This window comes from Alexandromys fortis, unplaced genomic scaffold (genome assembly GCF_014885135.2).
Source record: "Alexandromys fortis isolate MF-2015 unplaced genomic scaffold, M_Fortis_MF-2015_v1.1 scaffold_36, whole genome shotgun sequence".
NCBI classification, from domain to species: Eukaryota; Metazoa; Chordata; class Mammalia; order Rodentia; family Cricetidae; genus Alexandromys; species Alexandromys fortis.
In genome coordinates this window covers 1,980,096-2,000,566 of record NW_026067915.1, presented here as the reverse complement: position 1 = coordinate 2,000,566, position 20,471 = coordinate 1,980,096, and the positions used below count along the sequence as shown (strand labels likewise).

Genomic DNA, 20,471 nt, shown 5'->3' with positions numbered 1-20,471 from the left:
GAAAGGTAAAAAAGCCCCCAGGCAAAAGATAGATGGTTAGAAACAATTAAAAGAGCTAGTGGGACAAGTCTAAGCCTAAGCTCATGCTGAGTATTCATAATTCATAAGTTTCCATACCTTTATTTGGGAGCTGGTTGGCAGCCCAAAGAAAGTTCCAACTACAAATGCCCTCCTCCTATCTGAGGAAATTTGAGTTAGTAAAGCACACAGTACATTTAAAGGTGTTACACCCCATAGGTATAAGTACATTTTATTTATTATGTGCATGAGTGTTTTGTCTGCATCCGTGTCTGTGTACACCTGTGCAGTGTCCATGGGGACCAGAAGAGGGCATCAGATTCCCTGAGTTCCAGATTGTTGTGGGCAGCATGTGTGTGCTGGGAACTGAATTCAGGTCCTCTGGAAGAGCAGCTGTGCTCTTAACCGTCTCTCCAACTGCAAATGCAAGGAACACTTATTTTTAAACTTTATTGTTCAAGTATGTTCTTAGGAGAAAATAAATTATCATCAACAACAAAAAAGCCTAGATGTTCCTTCAGATAGTTACATGGTTTTCTATCAAACATCTTTAGTATCATGTTAGTGATCATGAATATAGTCCATACTTTATTTTAAAATTTATTTTGCTTGTTCATTTTGTTTTGTTTTTAGAGCTAGGTTTTCGCTATGTAGACCAGGTTGGCCTGGAACTTACTATGTAGCCCTGGCTGGCCCAGAATTCACTATTGTAGACCAGATTAATCTTGAGCTCTTAGGGATGCCCCTTTCTCTGCCTTCTGAGTTCTATTATTAAAGCTATAATCTAGTATGTCCAGTTAAACTATACTTAAGTTAACCATTTTTCCACTATAGAACATTTAAAAAAATAACAACAACAGCAACAAAATCAAGATCCCATGTTGTCGGAGGAGGCTGCTCATTCGTTCCCAGCTACCCAGGCCGGAAATATCACTCAGAAACCATATTATTTGAACCACTGCTTGGCCAATGACTTAAGCATATTGCTAGCTAGCTCTTATATCTTTGTTTAACCCATTTCTATTAATCTGTGTATCGCCATGTGGCTGTGGCTTACTGGCAAGTTTCCGGTACATCTGTTTCCTGCAGACGGCTACACGGCTTCTCTCTGACTCTGCCTACTCTATATATCTTTTTCAGCCTGGCTATATTTTTGTTAAGCCATTGGCCAACAGCAGCTTCCTTATTCATTAATCAATAAAAACAACACATCTACAGAAGGACCTCCCACACCACCATGTGGCTCAGGCTAGCCTCTAACCCTTTTTTAAAAAAGATTTATTTATTTATTTAACGTACACTGGTGTTTCCCCTGTATATACTCTGTGTGAGGGTGTCAGATTCCCTAGAACTAGAATTATAGACAGCTGTAAGCTGCCATGTGGGTGCTGGGAATTGAATCCAGGTCCTCTGGAAGAACAGCCAATGCTCTTAAACCACTGAGCCATCTCTCTAGCCCCCTCTCTAACTCTTAAGTAGTCAAGGATGACCTTGAACTCTTGCTCCTTTCACGTCTACCTCAAAACTGCTGGGGTTACAGCATGAACTACCATCTGTGAGTTGGCTTAATAGTTCATTAATTATGTAGACTATGTTTCTTCCATTATTGACAATTTTAGTTTAATATCCTAGAAAATAAAACTTGCATTTATGTTATTACTTTAGAATAAATTTTTTAGGGGTTTTCTATTTCTTATTTGTATAGGTTTGGCTTTGTTTGGGGTTGTTTTGCTTATTTATTTTGAGACACTGTCTCATTATAGTAGCCCTGACTGTGAAGCTTCTATACAGAGCAGGCTGGCCTCCAACTCACAGAGATCATCCTGCCTCTGCTTCCTAAGGGTTGGGATCAAAAGTGCACATCAACATGTTCCCTATTTCTTATATGTTTGCTTTTTTATTAATTCTCTTCGACCTCTATGCACTATGGCACAGGTGCGTGCAAACACACACAAAATACGTGTAAAAACACAAGCTAGATTAAGGATTTTTAGTTAAGTATACAGTCCTAACAAAAACATAATTAATATAAAGGTAAAATATCCTGAATTGCAGCTTTACTAACACCAAGATTACCATTCTTTCATACCAAAAACAATACTAAATATCTTACTCAGATATTAAAATACTTGAGAAACACAAAAAAGTGAAAGTTAAAAATGCTAGCAGAATTTTGAGTTGGATAACTCACTGTTGTGGTTGAAAACAAGTGTCTCCAGCCCTCATGGAATCCCCAGGATGTGTTCTCAGAAGTATCTACAAAATTGAGGTAACAAAAATGAGTTTAATAACTTGTATCCGTATAGCATAGGGAATGGTCAGAAACACCATTTAATGGAGCTAATGCTCTCTCTCTCTCTCTGAAAGGATGGGAGTTTTTGGTGTGATAGCGTTTTCTTTTGTGTTTGTTTGTTTTTTTAGTATTTGGTTTTGTCTTGAGATAGGGTCTCATTATGTAGCTTTGGCTTTCCTGAAACTTGCTATGTTGACCAGACTGGCCTTGAACTCAAAGATCTGCATTCTTCTGTCTCTTCAGGGATGGGATTAAAGGCATGCACCACCATGCCAGTCCTCTTTTTATTATTAAAGACTTTATTTTTAATTATGTGTATATGTGTGTCTGAGTTTGGGTTTGTGGGTGGGTGTGGATACAGTGCTGTCAGGAGCCAGAAGAGGGCATCAGATCCCCAGGAGTGGAATTTACAGGCTGTTGTGAGTGCAGTGACCTGAAGTCTGGTCCCCTAAAAGAAAAGTACATCCTCTTAACCACTAAGCCATTTCTCCTGCTTTTCTGAAGTCCTTTTATTAAAAATATTTATTTATTTATTTATTTATTTATTTATTTATTTATTTATTTATTGTGTATACAATATTCTGTCTGTGTATATGTCTGCAGGCCAGAAGAGGGCACCAGACCTCATTCCAGATGGTTGTGAGCCACCATGTGGTTGCTGGGAATTGAACTCAGGACCTTTGGAAGAGCAGGCAATGCTCTTAGCCACTGAGCCATCTCTCCAGCCCCAGTCCTTTTTTTTTTTTTTTTAATGGATGAAATCACCTGGTTTTACTTTGTATTTTTCTGGGTTTTCCTTTTGGGGGGATCTTGCTATGGAGAGATTCTATAACCAGTTCTTAATTTTTAGTTATCACGTGTAAAAGCCCATTTTAATAGTACATGTCTCTCTAAAATGAAAATTACTTATATAGTTTTCAAACTCAGTTTCTTAGTAGGATGCTCAGTACTTAATTTACCAGAAGGCAATAGATGGTTTCCAAAAGGGGTGGATCTTAGGTTCCGATGACGTAATGGACGTGTCTCAGCCTAACGACGATGGTTGTTGATTCTGTCCATTTTTTCCTTATGTTGTCACTCGTTCAGCCAGTCCAGAGGACTCGGGATGGTGGGCACAATGAAAGTTTTGTGTACTATACCAATGTTTACAAACAGACTGAAAAATGTGTTCGTTAAACCAACTTTTATGGGCCAAAAGATGCCTCAGTGAGTACAGGCAATTGCTGCTAAGCCTGATGATCTAAGAAGGCTCCCTAAGGCCCACCTAGAAGAAGAAGACCATTTCCTTCCAGTTCCCTCGTGACCCCAAACAGACACCACGACATACACAGAGCCTCCTAACTAAACGGGTTTTGTGAGTGCTTTATTTTCCCTTACTTCAATGGAAAAACATGCACAGCTAGCATTTGGGTAAAATCTAATCATCAAATATAACGGGCTTTACTGAGCAAAAGGTTGAAATATAAAATCCTTGTTCGCTGAGCCAGTTTTTGGTAAATGCTACTATGAATAGACCAAGATTTAAGAAAACCTTACTGTTGTAGACAGAGAATCAGGTATCAGGTCTACCTCGGTATAACTGCATTTTGACCTCAGGAATCCATTTTAGAGTTGTGTTGACCTAGCCTTGATCGAGATAAGGAGCTTGAAAAACCTGTTTTTTATTGGCATATGAACACACCTTATACATCAGGCATGCCAAGAGTGGGAAGTGTATGAAGTGGCCATAGATTTTGTCCTTCAGTTATTTTTAGGAATTTTATGAAGAGATTACATTTTGTAGCACATAAAATCAATTACATGGTTTTTAATTTTATAGCCTGGGACTTCTTTCAGTGCACAAAAATCCCCTTAAGGACTAAATGCTTCCCATTGTGGAGAACATTAAACTAAGTTATCGTTCATTAGATATTCTTCATGTTTAATAATTGCAAGTTGGATGGACATGACGACTGACCATAAGATCAGCTGTAATACTCAATACCAATTGTTCTCTTTTTGAGTTAGATATGTTGGAGTGGCAGGAGAAAGGCTGAATGCTATCGAGTTGACAAACCCAAACATTCTGAAAACAAACAAGAATATGCAAAATGTTCTGGGATGAAGAAAGGAGAGCTGAATAAATAGGATTTTAATAACAAAGTTAGATTAAACCCATGGACCATCAGCCAAGCCAAGGGAGGGAGGCAGGAGTCTTGCTTGGGGACTGTCTCTACCTATGATACCATATGCTGGTAGGAAACTCAAAGGATTTAAAAATCCAGAATTCCAACCTAGCCTTACATGTTGTGGGATATTTTATCACACTGTCTGAAGATGTGTTGCTGTTTTACCTTGACTGCCTGAAGGCTCCTGATTGGTTTAATAAGGAGCTGAATAGCCAATAGTTAGGCAGGAGAGAATAGGCAGGACTTCCAGGCAGGGATTGGAATTCTATGAGCCGTGTAGCAGAACATAGATTAATATAAACGGATTAATTTAAGTTATAAGAGCTATTAGTGAACAGATTCAATGCAATGCCCATCAAAATCACAGCAAAATTCTTCAAAGATCTTGAAAGAATGGTACTCAACTTCATATGGAAAAGTAAAAACCCAGGATAGCCAAAACAATCCTGTACAATAAAAGAACTTCTGGAGGCATCACAATCCCTGACTTCAAACTGTACTACAGAGCTACAGTACTGAAAACAGCCTGTTATTGGCATATGAACAGACAGAAAAACCAATAGAACCAAATAGAAGACTCAGATATCATCCACACATCTTCAAACACCTGATTTTTGACAAAGAAGCAAAAAAATATCAAATGGAAAAAAAGCATATTTAAAAGTGGTGCTGGCATAACTGGATATCAACATGTAGAAGAATATAGACCCATATCTATCACCATGCACAAAACTCAAGTCCAAATGGATCAAAGACCTCAACATAAAGCCAGTCACACTGAACCTCATAACCTAACCTATTCTATGAACCACCTAACTCTATTCTATGCTATCACAGGCCAATGCAGATTCTTTATTCATTAACCAATGAAAGCAACACATATTCAGAAGGACTTCCTACATCATCTCCCCTTTTTTGTTTAAATAAAAGGAAGGTTTTAAGTTTAACAAAGTAAAATTACATATAACAAAACAGATATCAATTAAGAATTACAGTTACAAAATTTATATCTACTTTATCTTTTATCATAACTAAGAAAAACTATAATTATAGCTATCTATTCTTCAACTAAATCAAAGACTCCAAAAGGAAATTATATTACCTAAGTTAACGACAAGTGCATTGCAAGCAACTTCCAAAACTCTAGAATTGACAGAGGCATCTCGCACTGTACAGTCACCCAAAGTTCTTCTGTACCATTGGGGCATCCATTTTCAGCCTACAGGCTCATAGTATCCAGCAGACTTTTCCACAAAACAGGAAATTTCAAAGATAGTTCTGCCTATATTGGCAGTTTGTCAGTCACATTTTTTTTCTGTGTCCTGCAGAATGTCTTGCAGACTCTTTCATGAAGCAGGAACCCCAACGGATCGTCTCACCTTTAGGCAAGTTCAGCAGTCATTTTTCTGTGGATCTGCAAGTCCAGTCAAGCATGGGGCAAGTTCAAGTCAAGAGTAGTTTCTTGACCCAATAACTAACAAACTCCATGAGGAGCCTCTTCAAAACTAATCGTCCTCTTGAAGTAGATTGGTGCTGCCAGGAGCAGATGTGTCTCATTGTCATGATAAGTCCTAAATTCTTAAAACATTTTAAATGCCATATTCTGAGGGTCTTTGAAAGATTTGAAGAATGCCTATCTAACTGAAATATACCTCTATATATCTAGAAAACCTAACTAACATTACTACACGCTTGACTATTATAGATGACTATCTATTAACCTATATTTCTTAATTATACATTCCATTTTTAAATGAACTGCACAAACACAATACATTAATCAAGAGCAGAAATAGACATATAAAATTGACCTTAAATTTGTATCACTAGAACAAGATCCATGCCAATGTAAATCTCTATAACATATCCCCCTTTAAATGTAGACAAATATTTATAAACAATATTTTGGAATTTGGGCATAGTTCTCTCCAAACTGCTTCCTGCTTTTTGTTGGGCAAAGTAATTTTTGGGGGTGTTCCCAGCAACCTTTCTGGGGGTCTTGGTCCATCAAACAACATTAGTCTAGAAGGAATCCACAGGTTCTCATCCTCTGTGGAAACAAAAGCAGAACCTCTTTTCCAAAGCAACAAATCTTTATACTCAAATTTTGAAGTCAGGGCTGGAAAATGGCTCAGAGGTTAAGAGCACTGACTGTTCTTCCAGAGGTCCTGAGTTCAATTCCCAGCAACCACATGGTGGCCCAAAGCCATCTATGGTGAGATCTGGTGCCCTCTTCTGGCATGCAAGCATACACGGAATGAATGTTGTATACATAATAAATAAATAAATCTTTTAAAAAAATTTGAAGTCAAGAAACCTTTAAAACATATATGCTAGTTTAACTTAGCAGTTCCCAGAATCAAATTTCTCTCTGCAGTCAAAAAATTCAAAGAAAAACAATAATAGACATAATCCCATATCTATATTTTCCATCTTTACATGGCTTATTTTTCTTTATTCCTTTTAATCTATGACTGTCTATATTCTGTCTCTTTAAAGACTTTGTTTTTTTTTAAAATGATTTACTTCTTTTTAAAACTCTCTATACTCTTTTTCTTCTCTCTCCCAAGCTTATGTACATTTATTCAACACTATGAGCCATTTAGAGGTCTTTTTTCATCTGAATCTGTCTTTATTGTGTGTTTGTAATTATTTTCTGACCAGAAGCACCCTTTTTTAGTGTTAAGTGGCGTGGCTAGGGACAACATGGCCCTGCCTGCTAGCTCTGCCCAGTCCAACATGGCAGAGGCATGTTCGCTGCCTCTGAGAGCCTGTACATTGCCCTATTTTTAGGCAACAGCGAGTCTCTGTTGCCATTAAGCAAGTTGTAGCACTCTGCTCACAGACCCCATTTAAATTCTCTGAACCTCCTGAAATAGTCAGAGTTCTCTTCTATATGATCTTTCCTAGGCTTCAAACACTCTCCAAAGCTGGAGACAATAAGACTATCATCTACTAATCACGAGGTGACTATCCAGCTGTATATGGAACTATCCTAACTAAACAGTAGCCATCTTCAGAAATTCTACTGGGTTATTGACTGCTGAGGTTCCCTTGTAGAAGGAGGGGTTGTGTGGGTCATGGGAGAATCTAGCCACCCCTCCTAACCAGCTGTATGCTATTCTGCTCTAATGAGTACCTCTCAAATGTCAGAAGCTGCCTCTAGTGATGTAGCGGAAGGTCACAGAAGCTGGATTAGCAGGAGGGGGTGCTTCCGGGTACCAGGAACTGCTGGGTACTGGAGACACAGAAATTAAAGACAAGAGAACCCTTGCCCTAAATAAACAATGGCGAGTTGAATATGATAGCTAAGGTTTTGAGCTTCTAGATGCTAACCTTAATTGCTTTAGAACAATATTATTCGTACCAAAGTCGCAAAATCACCCATTATAATAGGAGTGGTTGTGAAATTAACATAATTCCTATAGCCTTTTGGGAATAATCAAAGGAAGAGAAGAGGACAGCTCACAATGAAAAAGAATTCAGAGATGGTGGCACACGCCTTTAATCCCAGCACTTTGGAGACAGAGGCAGGTGGATCTCTGTGAACAGAAAGAGAGATGTCTTAATATACTACCGTGGCTCCCATTTTAGAATGTTTTACGTGGCTGGAAAAGGACTGGGGAAAGACGTATTTCTTAGCCGGGTGGTGGTGGCACATGCCTTTAATCTCAGGAGGCAGAGGCAGGCCGATCTCTGTGAGTTCAAGACCAGCCTGGTCTACAGAGCTAGTTCCAGGACAGGCTCTCTAAAGCTACAGAGAAGCCCTGTCTCGAAAAACAAAGCAAAAAAAACAAACAAAAACAAAACAAAACAAAACAACAACAAAACCCAAAACCCCCAAAAAACAAAAACCACAAAACCAAAAAATAGAGTCTTATATCATGTTACATTTTAGCTTAGATGTAAAACAAAATCTGTATTCAAAAATGGGGAGAATTACTAAGCTAAAACATTCTGGTTGAGATGAGGAAGTCCATCCTCAGGAGTGTTAGCATTGGTGATTAACAGGCAAGGCAGACTGCAATTGTGAGTTAAGAGCTTCTGGAATCCCTATCTCTGTTTATATCTCTGCCATTCCTGCTAGGTGTACCTAGTACATCACAATTCTGAAAATACACCCTCCTGACCTCAGGTAGAACCCACTGAAAATACAACCCCCGACCCCATTCCCAGGTAAAAATTCAAGCAGAATTGGACCAGAGAGGAAAAGGTAAGGCCATTACTGAAACTGAAGCAGTCATGTTACTGGAAGCCATTGAGTAGGTAGGATCACAGAGACAGACGAAAAACTATAGGAAGCTGAAAGAAGGTGCAGTCATTTTGTGGGATAGATGATATGTTTGGTGTTGGAAGGAAGGGAACTAAAGACATGAGGAAAAGCAAGTTGAAAGGAGTGTTCTTGGAAAGGGGTAAGGGTACCTAGGAGGTTTGAATGACATCACCCGGTAGGAGATGCCTCCAGCAAAGGACTGAACTGCTTACAGAATAGTCTGTAAGCCAAGGGGCTGATGTACACGGGGCAGAGCTGTGCTCCATGACCACTGAGCTGGGTGGGAAGTGGAAGCAGGTAGGGCTGCCTAGAAGATTGGGGAAAGGAGAAGCTAAGACACAGGAAGACAGGAAGTGGTTGGGGAAGGAAAGAGCAGGCTAGACACTTAGTGGGAGAGGTCAGGGCTACAAGCTCAGTGACACCAGGAGCAGCAAGAACAATAGTACCCAGACAAGTGAGAGGTACTTCCTGCAACCCAAGCAACCAAAGCTTCAAATTCTCTTACGTGGAAACAAGCCCTGTGCACGAGAACGTCTAATATCTGTTAAAGAGGAACAGAAAGCAGAGGAAGAAGAGATGGGTTAACTAGGAAGCCATGGGAATGCTCTGTGATGGCATTTGGAACCGGGTGCATGGAATTGGACTAAGAGAACCCCAGGAACAGCAGGAACCTGCTATAGAGGGTTGAGTCCAGGTTCTCCAGCGCCTGTGAATGTGACCTCATTACGAAACAAGATGTAAGTAATTCTGGTAAAGATCCTCACTTTTATTTTGTTGTTTTTGAGATAAGATCTCCTACTGTAGTCCAGACAATTATGGATCTCTCTATATAGCCCTTCTTTATTCAAGCTAGTCTTGAATTTATGGCAATCATCCTGTCTCAGCCTCTAGAGTTCTGGGATTACAGGTGTATGCCACCATGCCCTGCAGATAAAAGATCTTTGACATGGCTCCTTGGATAAAGGTGCTTGCTCTTAAATCACGGGCACTGAGACACAGGAAGAAGTCTGTTGGGATGGAGGTGGAGACTGGCGTTGTGTTACCAAAAACAAGGGACATTCAAACTGTCAGAACATAGAAGAGGCAAGCGAGATTTCCCCTAGGACCTTTGGATGGAGCGCCCCCTGCAGACACCTTGATTTTGAACTTTGACCCCCCAGAACTGCCAGAGGGTACATTTTTGTTGCCTCCTGCTGGCTTTGTGCTGATCTGTTTGGCAGTCCTAATACACCAAACCACCTGCTGTGATTTCAGCAACTACAGACAGAAATTGTGGGCAAAGGTGAGAGAGTCAGAGCAATCCCAAAGAAAGGGTGATACAGGGTGGGCCCTGACCATGGTGGTCCAGATGGGAAGCCAAGAGCCAGAATGCTAGTTTATCCCACCCTACCCCCGCTTTATGTCGGTGCCAGTGGAGGCCAGAAGAGAGAGACTGTTGGATTCCCTGCGTCAGTGTTACAGGTCGTTTATGAGATACCTGCCTAACATGGGTCCTCTGGAAGATCAGCAAGTGCTCTTAACTGTTGAGCTGTCTCACCAGTCTGGAGTCTAAATACTCACATCGAGAGCCACAGGGAAAGGATGGCCAGCGTCAGCACTAGGGGTGAAGAAAGGGGGCAGGAAAAGGGGCGGTGGAGGAAACTGCCGCGTGCCAGGTCCTGGCAATGGTGCAACCCCGAAGTGGTTCCAGGCCCAGTGTGGGCATGGAGACCGGGAGCAGAGTTGAAGGCCCTTCATATCGAGACTGGGAAGCTCAGAGGCCAGAGTCAGAGGCTCAAAGTGTCTGAAGATTGTGGTGGAAGGATCCAGAAGGGAAAGCCAGTCTGATGAGGGGCCCTCAGAAAAGAGGCCCTGCTGTGGAGGTCAGAGGAATGGTGGTGGAAGGGGGCTCCCAACACATGACAAAAACTCGAAGAGCAGATTGACAAGAATGAAAGGATGTTCTAGAACTGACTTTAGAAAAAGGGGAAGACCGGTTCTCATCTTTCCCAGGAGCCCCAAAAGTCAGAAAAGGTAAGGTTTTCTCGGGATGGCTCAGAAAACGTGTGGTCTGTATAAAGCCAGGCTCTGGGGTTTTAAAGGAACTTTTTTTTTTTAAGACAGGGCTTCTCTGTGTAGCCCTGACTGTCCTTGTTCTGTAGACCAGGCTGGCCTTGGCCTCGAACTCAAGAGATCCACTTGCCTCTGCCTCTAGAATGCTGGGATTAAAGGTGTGCACCAAAAAGGTCAGTAAACCAGAGCTTTTGAGACCCAATCCCAGCAATCAAGAAAACATAGTCAGCAAAAATTCAAAATACTTCTCTCTTCAGCTAAAAAAAACAAAACAACAAAACCCCAACACCAAGGAGAGACGTGCATTATTAATGCGCGACAAAAATCTTTAAAATGTTCTCTCTCCACGAGAACAGCTGCTCGCTATAATTAACCTGCTCGCACACACCCTTGCTCCTCGGCACCCATGGCGCTTCTGGGTGAGAAACACCTGGACTGCGTTGAGCGCAGCTGACGAGAGCCCAGCTGCCGCCCCGGAATTTACTGTGAATTTATGTGGAGCCACACCTTCCTCCAGCTGCTCTCAGCTGAACCCGAGCAGGAATGCTCTGGTTCCCGAACTCCCCCACAACCTTGCTAAACTCCCCTTAAAAACGGCAAGGGATGAGGGGAAGGTGTCATTCACTTTCCCCGCCTTAACCTGCAATTCAAGCTCGCACTGCAACCGGAGGGCTCGCCTGTCCTGCTACCTCTCAGCCTCGGTTCTCCGCGTGATTGCCTTTTGTGTGCCTAATCCTCCTCTGGATGAAGAAACAGACTATATATGCATCTTCCACTTAGCTACTTCGTCCCAATGCACTCAGTCTTGCTCAAGGCAGTCACCAAGCAAGCAGGAATGGTCAGAAAACATTGATATATCATCCTTTATTATTCAAGAAGTTAGGGCAGAAACAAAATATGCAGGTTTCGAGGCAGGGTAGATTGGGGTTCTCTTTTTGGGGTTCTCAGTCTCACTGATAAATTAATTTATGAACAGACTCAAATGTTACAGGACAATTTTATTCCTGTAAAAGTCCCACCCCCAGCCCCACCCCAAGCAGACCAGCTGTGAGTCTCAGCAGCTGCCTGAAGGAGGGGGCGGTAAGAAACGCTGTGGACAAGCATGAATAGGTCAAAGCTGCTTCAGAAAAAGAGCAAGGACGTTCAAACTGCTGGGGAGGCCCAAAGACTAAGGGGAAACCTACTCGGAGAAGAGACAGATGGAAGAAAAGAGAAAGTTATGCTGTCCTGAGTGATTTAGAAAAGCGGGCAGACTTACGTGGCTTCAGCCTAGTAAGCTGCTGGGCTAGCAGCGGGACTAGTTGGCCTGCCTGTCTTTTTGTAAGGGAACCCACCTTCCTAAGTGTGGTCCCTTGGCCAGGAGACTGACTTGCCCCACTCGACTGTCAGTAAGCCACCCTAGCCAGAGACATCTCTGGCCCGGAAGTTCTCTCAAATGGGCTTTGACAGTTCTTGTCCACCCCTTGTGGTTGGGTGCAAACAAATCCCACCGAGTTACTCTCCTTACACCCTGAGGCTTTCTAGGGAAAATTCTCAATAAATAAGACTGTCTACTTAAGTCAGGCATGGTGGTTCATATCTTTAATCCCAGCACACAGCATGGTGAGATCATGTCTTTAAAGACAGACTGCTTTAGGAAACTAAGAGTGATCTATTAGTCAACAATTTAGCAAACACTTCACATTCGCCAAGCCTCATGTTTAGATTTATGGATTTTCTCACAATCAAGAAATTACCCCCACTATGTTTTTACCAGGAGATTAGGGAGGAGCAAAGTCTACATATGGACATCCTCTGGATTTTTTTTTTTAGACATGTTTTTTTCCATGTAGCTTTAAAGCCTGTCCTGGAACAACTTGCTCTATAGACCAGGCTGGCCTCGAACTCACGGAGATTTGCCTGACTCTGCCTCCTGAGTTGGGATTAAAGGCGTGTGCCACCACTGCCGGGACGTCCTCTGGATTTTTATCTGTCTTGAAAAACAAGAGAACTAATGACAGAGCTGGGTGGCTCCTGTCTCTTGATGGAGAAGTCACTCAATCCCATGAAATGGACAAAGAACAGAGATCCTAGAGCATGGGGCGTTCAGAAGGAGGAGCTTGGACAGTTCAGCCCTCTTCCTGCCACACCCTGCAACGTTTGCAGCAGATGGTAACAGAATAGGACAGATTTGTAGGACAGAGAGGAAGAGGAGGAGCTCATGGTGCTGAGCCTAGGTGATCTGTCTTCTCCAGACTCAGGTTTAGCCCCAAAGTCACGTGCTAAAAGTATCAAGAGAGTAGACAATTAATTTGACCACAGTGGTAGGAACACAGTCTTTTGAAAGTAACTAAATAACGGAGACCCATGATTGGGTCCTGGTGGCTTCCTAACAGGGAGACCGTGCTCATGCAGATACAGGGCAGACTGGGTAGACAGGAGGTAAATAGACCTGGGGAAAACTGGACCTCTGCAGCTGTGTTTTCTCTCCCTCATAGTTAAACCCACTGAAGCTGCAGCTGTGTTCTAGCTCTATCAGAAATCAAGGCTCCAGGGCAATTCCGCACAGATGTCGCACTGATGGAGACATGAACCCACTAGTTTATCACTTGATTTTGGGGTTTGATTCCCAGCACCGCCACAGGGTAGGGGTGGGGAGACACACAACACCCATTACCCCTGCCCTCCTCCCCTCCTCCACCAAACCAGACTAATAAAAGCAAATGGAGAAGGGCAAGGAGGAAAGACTAGCTGGAAGAGCTGTAGTAAGACCCCTTGTATTTGACTTCCACCTAAGCACTGACATTTAAAGTTGAGAAAACCATTCCTTGCTTCCCTGCTTACCCAGACCAGGCAGAGAGAGGAGGTAAGTAGATTGCCTGGAGGAGCCCACGATGGAGCAGAACTCGAAGGCATGTATAGGAATTGAAAATCTGCTGACTCATGCAGTTTTGCCTGTTGTTCTGAGTTTAGGGCAGAGTGTGAGCCAGCCAGCTGCAATCCCTGTTTTCCATCTGCAAAGATAGCTAAAGAATCCAACATAGTAAGGCATGTGCTTCATGAGTCAAACCTCTGAGAAACTCTAGAACAGGGGAGTACCATTGCCCTCACCTCTGAATGAAGAAATGAACGAAAAGGAGGGGGCCGTGACTGCTCCTAAAGTGTGGAGAAATATTTTATTGTAGATAGAAGGGATAAGGCAGGCATAGGGAGGAGTCCAGGCTGAACATGGCGAGCAGACTACACTGGACCATGAGAGGAGAGACAGGGAGGTGGCGTGACAGGGGAGCCAAAGATGAAGAGGGAGCCTGGGCCAAGAGGCCAAGAGCCTGGAGTAGCCAAAACTGCTGAGTTATGTAGGGATCAGGCTAGGGGAAGGGAAGCAGAAGCCCAGACCCTAGAAGGGGAGGTTTAGGGTAGGGGGCAGGATGAGACATGCTGGGAGGAGCCAAAGGCTCTGAGTGATGCCGGGAGAGCTGGCCATTGTCCACTTTGATAGTTAATAGGGACCTTAGTTAGCCATTTTTCAGGCTTTCTGAGGCATAACAACCTCCAACGTCCCCATTGTGGACATATCCAATCTTCGTAATTTGCATTTGATTATTGGTGTCCAGTCTCATTTGCTACTATTTCTCCAAAATTTGGTGACATAACCAAGATTAAGAACATGTGTATGAATATATATATATATATATATATATATATATATATGGAATCTTAGGGTTTCTATTGCTGTGAAGGGATACTATGAGCACAGCAATTCATAATTGGGGTGACTCGCTTACAGTTTCAGGGGTTCAGTCCATCATCTTGGCTGGGAGTATGGTGACTTATAGGCAAACAATAGCTAAGATCCTAAGATCTTGCAGGTAACAGGAAGTTGACTGAGACCCTGGACAGTATCCTGAGCATAGGAAACCTCAAACCCAGCCCCCACAGTGACATACTTCCTCCAACATAGCCATACCCACTCCAACAAAGCCACACCTCCTAATAGTGCCACTTTCTATGAGATTATAGGGGCTGATTGCATTCAGAATACCACACAGGATCTGACTATGTATCCCTGATTGTTCTAGAACTTGCTATGTTGACAGGTTGGCCTTGACGGCACAGATATCCTCACTCCTGCCTTTGCTTCCTGAGTGCTGGGATTAAAGGTGTGTGCTACCAGGCCAGGCCTCTTTTCCTTACATTACTGCTTGCTACCTTCTCACATATACATAAACACGCAGCAGAGTCTCCCAGAGCTAGCCCCTTGTTTACCTCTCTAGGTTGTTAAGGTTCTTAAAACAGAGTTCTAAGAATAGGGCTAAGAGCTCTCTCCACTGGTGTTGGACAGATGTAGGTGATCTTTGCTCCATCAGGAGACTTCAGGCCTTGGACACCGAACTTCTGTGTATGTTAAGGAAAATAATCCTTGATCTAAGAAACACCACCTATGCTCATAATTCAGTTCTTGGCCCACAGATGGCTCAAAAAAATGCTTATTTTGCCGTGAGTTGGGGGTGCATACCTTTAAACCCAGTACTTGAAAGGCTGGGTAAGGTGGATCCCTGTGAGTTTCAGGTCAGTCTGGTCTACATCATGGGTTCCAGGCCAGCTGAGGGCTATATAAGTCAGACCACACCCCAAAAAGTAAATGAAAAGGGAAATGACCTTAACATTAGAGTTTCAGGCCAGAATTTGAACTTTATGAAGTCCTGGCTGTGAGATGGACCTAGGAGGGGTTAATAATCAACTTTGGCAGGATCTTTTTTTTTTCTTTTTTTGTGGCTAAGAATGAGAAATATGCACCTTGTACTTTGCCTTAAAGGCCTTAAAGACCTGCCAGTTAACCTGGGTAAACAAATGGAAAAGCATTAATAATTCACTTTCACAAGCACTGGAGCAGGGGTTCTTGGATTTTAGCATCTGAGCTAACTGGAGGTCACTTTCTAAGGAAGGCCAGCAGCCCCACCCCCATTTCTGATTCAGTAGGTCTGGGGCAGAGTCCCAACATTTGCAGTTTACTTTTTCTGCTTGCTCCCCAGTAATGTCACAGGCGCTGTGTTGACAGGAGTCTCTCCTTGACCAAACTTTGGTCAGGCTCTACTGAGCTCCTTGGCTCCTAGCTCCTCTCCTATAGAGTGTAGCTTTACCAAGAATCCTGCTGTCGGCTAAGCCAGAATCCTCAACCCTTGATAAGTGATCACCCCCAATATTTGAAGGTTCGGTCTCCACTGCCCCCCACGTGACATCTGAGCACCCTGGCTTGCCTTCAACAAAGCACACCTTAAGTTTCTCCCATACCCTTACTGCTTTCTCAACTTTCCATTCATTGAACCCCCAACCCAGTAAATCCTGTTTTTGTTGTATTGAGAGTTGAGGCCAACCTCTCTCTCTCTCCCCACTGCAAACCCCTTTTAAGCAGTGGTCCTCACACCTAACGCAGTGATCCCTGAAAAGGTATACATCTCCATTCTGTGTCAAGTGTCATGAACTTAAAAACAACAACAAAAAAACCTTTGTGTGTGTCAGAGTTTGGGTGTGCACATGTGGAGGTCATAGAACAACCAGGAATGGTCACTTTCTTTGTGTGACGATTGGGTCTCGTCTGCTGCTGCATTTGCCAGGTTGGTTTGTGAGATTCCCGTGATTCTGTCATCTCTATCGCTCCTCTCACCTAGGCAACCTCATTACAGACACTCGTTACTCTGGCTGTACCGAGTTTTGGGACCCATCTCTAGTTCTCATACTTGTGTTGGCAATGGCTTTAACCACTGAGCGGAGCAACTCCTCAGCTCCCCTTCCTTTTAAGAGACTCTCTCAAAAGGCTCTGGCGTCCAGTACCTAGCTCACAAAAAAATTTCAATCTTGGCTTCATCAAACCTACTTCTGTCCTTGTGAAATCTGGATATAAATGATTACTTGGCCAAGTTGTAAAAGCAAAATCTGAGACATCATTTGGTAAAGGTTGGATAGAGCCTATTATCTATTCATTTTTGGGAGGAGTGGGTCGACAAAGCTTGGGGGTCAAGAGGGCTATTGCAGAGCACGGATTAAGTCCTTGTTCTGTGCAGCAACATAGGCACAGAGCTGAAAAGCAGGTATTTCCCGGTACAGCCCTGCTGAACCTCCTTGGGCCTGGACTACAACGCTTGTGGCTGCCAGGAGCTTTAGTCCCAGCGACGGCGCGCAGGCGCACACCGCTATGGCCACGCTTTCCGCGCATGCGTCCTCAGGTGCGCTGGTCGGTGTGGCACGCTGGCAGAGTAAAAATGGCGGCGGCGGTGCGGGCGGCGGCGGCTGGAGCGAGGCTCAGGGTTCTCAGTTGCGGCGTCCGCAGCCTTTGCAGCCAGCCGGTTGCAGTAAACGAGCGCATCGACAACAAGCGCCGTGCCGCGCTGCAGGGCGGAGGCCAGCGCCGCATCGACGCGCAGCACAAGCGAGTGAGTCCGGGGCGCCAGCGCGCCCCGCCCCCTCCGCCCGCGACCTATCACAGTGCGCCGGGCTCGCGGCGCCCGTGGCCTCCCAGCCAATAGGCGCTGTGCCTGGGAGGGGCGCGGCGAGAACTTTCACCTGGAGAGCCTAGGGCCCCCTCGGGGGTTGGGTAGCCGAGGACCAGCTTCTGGGTGCTTATCGAGGTCCCCAAGTGGTGGTGGGCGTTGATTGGATGAAAGGATGGATCTGACCAGTCTCCAGCAGTGCTCCACCTTAGCAGCTATGAACTTTTGGGAAAGTTAGTCTCTCGAAATCATCTTAAACAGAATAATGCCTCTCATATCTTACTAGAATAAGATTGCTTCACTAATCGGCGGTAGGCTCTCAATTAATTAAAAAGACCCCATTATTTTCCTGTTGTCTGAAAGAGTTGTGGCAGGTTTGTTTGTTTCTTCTGTAATAAACAATAAAACCGAGCCTCATAGTATCAGAAATCGCTTGACTACATTCACATTAACCTGGGGTCGAGTTCTCTGTGATTGCAGGGACACCTGTGCCTTAGGAAGTCAGGTGGGCCTCTTGCGAGTTTCAGCATGATCTACTGGTTAAGAAGCAGGTGGGCTTTGGATAAACTCGCAGCTACTCTGCAGTCTGGCCAGTGGGCAGCTGAGGCACTGACACACTGCCTGGATCTTCGGGCGAGAACCACAGTTGAGCTTCAGAGATAAGCTGGGGAGGCCGGTTAGCAGCAGAAGCATCAGGCAGGAAGAGGTGACCCCAGACCTGAAACCAGACTTACCTGGTGAGTCTAGTCAGAGAGCTGGATGAGTTAGCAGGAAGGTACCTCGCCTAAGGAACGGACTCGCTGGGAAGAGCACAGAAGTCCTACTCAAGTGTGGCAAAAGCTGGGCTTTTTGTTTTTTCGTTTTGGTTTGGTTTTGATTTTCTGAGACAGGGTTTCTCTGTGTAACGACAGCTCTGGCTGTCCTGGAACTTGCTTTATAAGCCAAGCTGGCCTTGAACAGTTTCCCCCTGCCTCTGCCTCCAGAGCACTAGGATTAAAGGTGTGAACTGGGTCTTAAATCTTGGCCAAAGGTTGATGCAGAAGTCCTGAGTTACTGTTTGAAAGAGGCCTAAGGCTAACAATTCCTTTTTGACATTTAGGAATGGGGTTGAAAGGTTTGTGGTGAGCAGGACTATTCTTCACTCCGGTGGGGGCCTGGTGAAGGACTAACACGTTTCCTGGGAAAGCCTGTCACCTCTGTCAGGGTCCAATGCTCAGTTCCTCCCCAAGCAAACCCTGATGCCCTTCGATAGGCTCGGAGAGCTGCTTTTGGTGGTCAGGGCTGATTTAGTTGGGAGGCCGATTTGTGCTCTCATTAAGCAAGTTTTTTATGAGTTCCATAAGACAGGTTTCCTACAGTGGATCAGAAAGTATGAATATTTTCAAATCTATCGCTCTCTTTATCCATAGTCGTTAGGTTGTTTTCCCCCAAAGTAAATGTTTTCCACAACCTCATTGGCTTTCACTGCTTTCCTAAGATAACTAATTCCAAGGGCTGTTTGTTGTTTACTGTGTGTATGTGCTGTTTTAGCACAGGGGCTAAGGACTTTCTCGAGAGCTGAGGTTTTGGGAGCCTAAGGAGTGGAGGCTCTTGATAGATTGAGGGTTTCAACTTCATCTGTAAGAAGTATTTTCTTTAATTTTGAGATAGGATCTCATACAGACCTTGAACTTCTGATCCCTCTGCTGCTTCCCCAGCTCTGGGATTGTAGGCATTCACTACCCTATGTATGCAGTCTGTGTGGTACTGGGAATTGAACCTAGGGCTTTTGCACATGCTAGGCAAGCCCTCTACTAACTGAACTGTATCTCCGGCCGTTTTTTCTTTCTGTCTTTAAAGCAAATGCCCTCCAACCCGAGAAACTCCCCCTCCCGACAAACTCCCCAGCACCTGGCCCCTCTCCCTTTACTCAGCAGCTCCCTGCTGTGGGGTCTTCCAGCAGGAATTCTTATTTAGGATAGAAGAAGGCAATAGTGCCTTGGGGTGAAGGCTGGGAGCTGGAGGGAGGGGTTGTGCCTGGTTGAACATACCTTTAACTCTCTGACCCTCACGAAGCCTGCCTTAGTTTCCTCCCTACTCCTGCTCAGGGTTCTCAGTGCAGTTCAGGGTCAGGCTCTCTTTACCCCCACTTGTCTTCACCTGCTTCTCCTCCCTTTGATTTACTTTCCACAGGCAGGTGGCTCCCGAGCATGGCATCTACCCAGCTTTCCTGGCTGGAACGAAGTCTATCGCTATCACCTGTCCACTTTGGGTAGGACGGACAGTGGAGCCTTTTACACGGGGGCAAAAAGGCAAAACCTGTGGCTCTGGCCTTCCTGCTAACATGTCTTACCTACCTTAACTTGGTCTTTTGTTGTAGGGAAAGCTAACTGCCAGGGAGAGGATCAGTCTCTTGCTGGACCCCGGCAGCTTTGTGGAGAGCGACATGTTTGTGGAACACAGATGTGCCGACTTCGGGATGGCTGCTGATAAGAATAAGGTATCTTTGTTTTTTCCAGTGGCGGTGTGAACACTTCCTATGGCTTGCTAGCCTTCCCACCAGAACAAAGAGTCGATAGAGCTTTTATCTCACTTGCACTGGAGAAGAGCTGAGGGGCCTTCAGGTTCTCTCCTACCTCACCTTTGCCTGCAGAAGAGTGTTAGAGGCTGTGTATACTCTCTGCAGTCTAACTCAGGCCCAGTTTCCAAGGCACTGGTTGTGGGTTCCATTCCTCATACAGACGGACAAGGTTGGAGGGAGGATTGTGAGAGGATCTCTCAGATGGGTCTGAGAACCAGACCCTTGTCTAAATGCAGGCCAGTTGTTGCTTTTGATACTTCTTAAGTTTTAGCCTTGTGTTTAGGTGGGGGTTTTTGTTTTGTTTTTCCAGACAAGGTTTCTTTGTGTTTCCCTGACTGTCCTGGAACTCACTCTGTAGACCAGGCTGGTTTCGAACTCTGAGATTTGCCTGCTTCTGCCTCTCTAGTGCTAGGTTTAAAGGCATGCACCGCCACTGTCTGGCTTATGTTTAGCTGTTTTTATTGTTTATTTTTTCAGTTTGCCTGACTATCTCACACATGCTGCCCTAGAACTCCGTGTAACCCCGGGCAGCCCTGAGCTCATGGTCCCCGTGGTCTTAGCCACCTGGGTGTGTAATCATGGGCATGCATCAGATATACCTGGCAATCTTTGAGGTCAGCAAAATCAAATTGTTTGTGGG

The 20,471-nt window shown here is 44.3% G+C and overlaps 1 protein-coding gene and 1 long non-coding RNA gene across 3 annotated transcripts in view; one reads left to right on the top strand and one right to left on the bottom strand.

Annotated features, from left to right (window-relative positions):
• Nucleotides 1-269: 269 nt before the first annotated feature.
• LOC126499901 (uncharacterized) lies at nt 270-18,287 on the bottom strand. Its single transcript, XR_007591205.1, has 3 exons — nt 18,006-18,287; nt 2,210-2,274; nt 270-435 (listed from the first exon to the last, which is right to left on the bottom strand). It is a non-coding gene; the product is annotated as an uncharacterized lncRNA (long non-coding RNA).
• Nucleotides 17,011-20,471, top strand: part of Pccb (propionyl-CoA carboxylase subunit beta) — a 47,145-nt gene continuing 43,684 nt past the window's right edge. The window contains exons 1-2 of one of the 2 annotated variants that reach the window (XM_050139383.1): nt 17,011-17,214; nt 19,631-19,750. In XM_050139383.1, coding sequence (XP_049995340.1) covers nt 17,044-17,214; nt 19,631-19,750 — 291 coding nt within the window. In that variant the 5' untranslated portion in view covers nt 17,011-17,043. The remainder of the gene's footprint in view (nt 17,215-19,630; nt 19,751-20,471) is intronic. The other variant, XM_050139382.1, reaches the window with a different exon arrangement.